At 26.3% G+C, this 2,495-nt stretch overlaps 1 protein-coding gene across 1 annotated transcript in view; it reads left to right on the top strand.

Annotated features, from left to right (window-relative positions):
• LOC132186608 (DEAD-box ATP-dependent RNA helicase 26-like) overlaps positions 1–2,228 on the top strand; it is a 3,645-nt gene extending 1,417 nt beyond the window's left edge. Inside the window, exon 2 of the mRNA XM_059600590.1 lies at positions 2,183–2,228. Coding sequence (XP_059456573.1) covers positions 2,183–2,228 — 46 coding nt within the window. The remainder of the gene's footprint in view (positions 1–2,182) is intronic.
• The last annotated feature ends 267 nt before the right edge of the window (positions 2,229–2,495 follow it).

Here is a 2,495-nt window from a genome sequence, read left to right as displayed (position 1 = left end):
CTCAATTATTAATTGTTTATTATTTAGAGCTTTAGTAGCAGTTTTCCTATAACCTATTTCTTTCTTTAAATCTAAGAAAAATATATAATAATAAAATAAAATAAAAAAACGCAAAAAGTCAGCTTCTCTAAATATTAGGAATGCTACTGTGCTTCTTAATGCACTCTCATTTTATTTGGGATTACATTGACAAAATGTAAGAGTAAGTAAAGAACTTATATTTTGGGAAAAAGAATATATATATATATATATATATATATATATATATATATATATTTTAATGGTATATAGAAAGATGTTATTAATGTTGAGTGTATTTGGATAAAGAGACAAAAATAGTTTTGTTCCCTGAATTTTTTTTTTAATTTAAGAAAAAATCAAAAGGAAGTTGTTTTACAAGTATTTTAAAGGTCTGTTTAAGATTGTGTTTTATGGGCTTAAAACTGCTTTTAACACTCAAAAAGTTTGTTTGAAGAAAAAAGTACTCGTTTGGTAAAAATATTAAAAGCGCTTTTAAGGGTAAAAAAAACTTAAAAATGACTAAAACCCACTTTTGGCAAAAACTTAAAAATGAAGCTTTTGCCTAAACGCTCTCTTTGACTTAAAAGTTATATTTTTCAAACGCAATTCCAAACATGCTATAAATTGTTTTTGATTTAAAAGCAGATCATTCTAATTGTATGATAGTTGTATACTAGTATATATACTAAATAACACTCCTCAAATTTTTATTAGAGGAGTTGAGGAAAAAGACTGTCATACCCTTGTTTTGAATAGTGGTAAGTAATTTGGTTTTTCTTAGAATTTTAATATTTGAAGGATCATCATGCAAGGATCAGATAATTTTCTTATGCTTTCTTTATTAGAGTTAGAGTCCTAGTCTTAGAAGTCAAGACCTAATTAGTAGTAAATTAATAATTAATTATTGTTTTAGAATTCAGTTTATTGTGTTTAAACTCCTTTAAAATAGCCATTAAAAGTCACCACTCCCACTAACAAGCAAATATATCCTTTCTTGCGTTTTGTGTATCAGTGGGCCGGTTCACACTTCACATCATTATTATAGAAGTGAATCAAGTGATCTTTATGACTTTACTTATCTTCATATATAAGTTAATTACGGCTTTTACAATATATAGGAGCAACACTTATATATATATAAAAGAAAGAAAAACTAAAAAAAAAAACATAGGGGCTTTACCTCCTAGAGCTAAATAATTAGATGGATGTCCATGGCCATGATTACCAGCAAGAACTGGCGAGGACAGTCACATCGACGGCCCTGATGCACCCATATTTACCGTAATTAATAACGAAGTCAACAGGCTCCGAAACATGTTGATGTGGCCTCCTCTTACCGAAACAGCTAATAGGCATTTTAAGATTAGTAAAACTTTTAGAGCGTTTACATCCGTTGAACAAATTTTTAGTTAAATTATTATATATATATATATATATATATATTTTTTTTTTTCTATTTTAACTATTAATTTTTTCAAATAACTTATATATGACTCAGCATTTTAGCTATAATTTTCACTTTTTTATCTAAAATATTATTTATTTACCTATTTTTAATATTTTCAAAGAAGAGAGAGAACAATATTAGATTTATTATTATTATCCACAATATTAGAAAACAAAATTACTGCTGTAGAAATTATCAATTATCCACAAAAAAAAAAAAAAAAAAGGAAATGAAAAATAACTGCCGTACTCGTTGATGTCGGCTGAAACAACATCATTCACGTGTACCACTATCCCTTTGTGTCACCTGTCTTATCCAAAAATTTTCTGCCTTCAATTCAAATTCTAGAATGTACGACTGTACCAGCATTCCAACAGTTTTCTTTTTTATTTTTTTTATATATTTAAAAATTCAATTTACTTCTTTTTTTTTTTTTTTTTATGTTAAAATACACTACAATAATTTTTCTTAATCATTTTATATATGATTAAAATATTTATTTTTTTAATTATATTATATATATGAGAGATGAGAGGAGAGAGTATAAAAGAGAGAGAACGTTTTTTTTTAATTTTTTATTTTAATAATCATAAGGATTGTAATAGTGTACTATTTTGAGTTCCACAGTAGCAATCCTCACGATTGAAACTCACTTAGGGAGTATGCTGTAGGACGTTTTTATTTTTATTTTTTGGACATATTTCTTACACATAGGGAACAACTCCCTTATAGGGAGTCTGCTGAGAATGCTCTAGTCTAGTATTTGAAGGAGAGAAGGTCTTTGTGACACGTTTTTGTTTTTTCTCCCAATTTTTCTTTAGACTAGTTTGGGGGAAATTTCTTTAAACTTACTTTAATAAGTGTTATACGTCATTTTTTTTTTTTTTAATATTCTTAACAGTCATGTATTGTCATTCTACTAATGTAGGAATTCAAACATTAATTTTTAAGAAACTTAAACATGTTAGATAACACTTAAACACTTATTAAAATAGATTAAAAGAAATTTTATCCAAATAAGTCTAAA

The sequence above is a fragment of the Corylus avellana genome, chromosome ca7, assembly GCF_901000735.1.
Source record: "Corylus avellana chromosome ca7, CavTom2PMs-1.0".
In the NCBI taxonomy this organism is placed as follows: domain Eukaryota; kingdom Viridiplantae; phylum Streptophyta; class Magnoliopsida; order Fagales; family Betulaceae; genus Corylus; species Corylus avellana.
The sequence above is the reverse complement of the archived record's forward strand: the minus strand, read 5'-3'. Positions and strand labels throughout refer to the sequence as shown.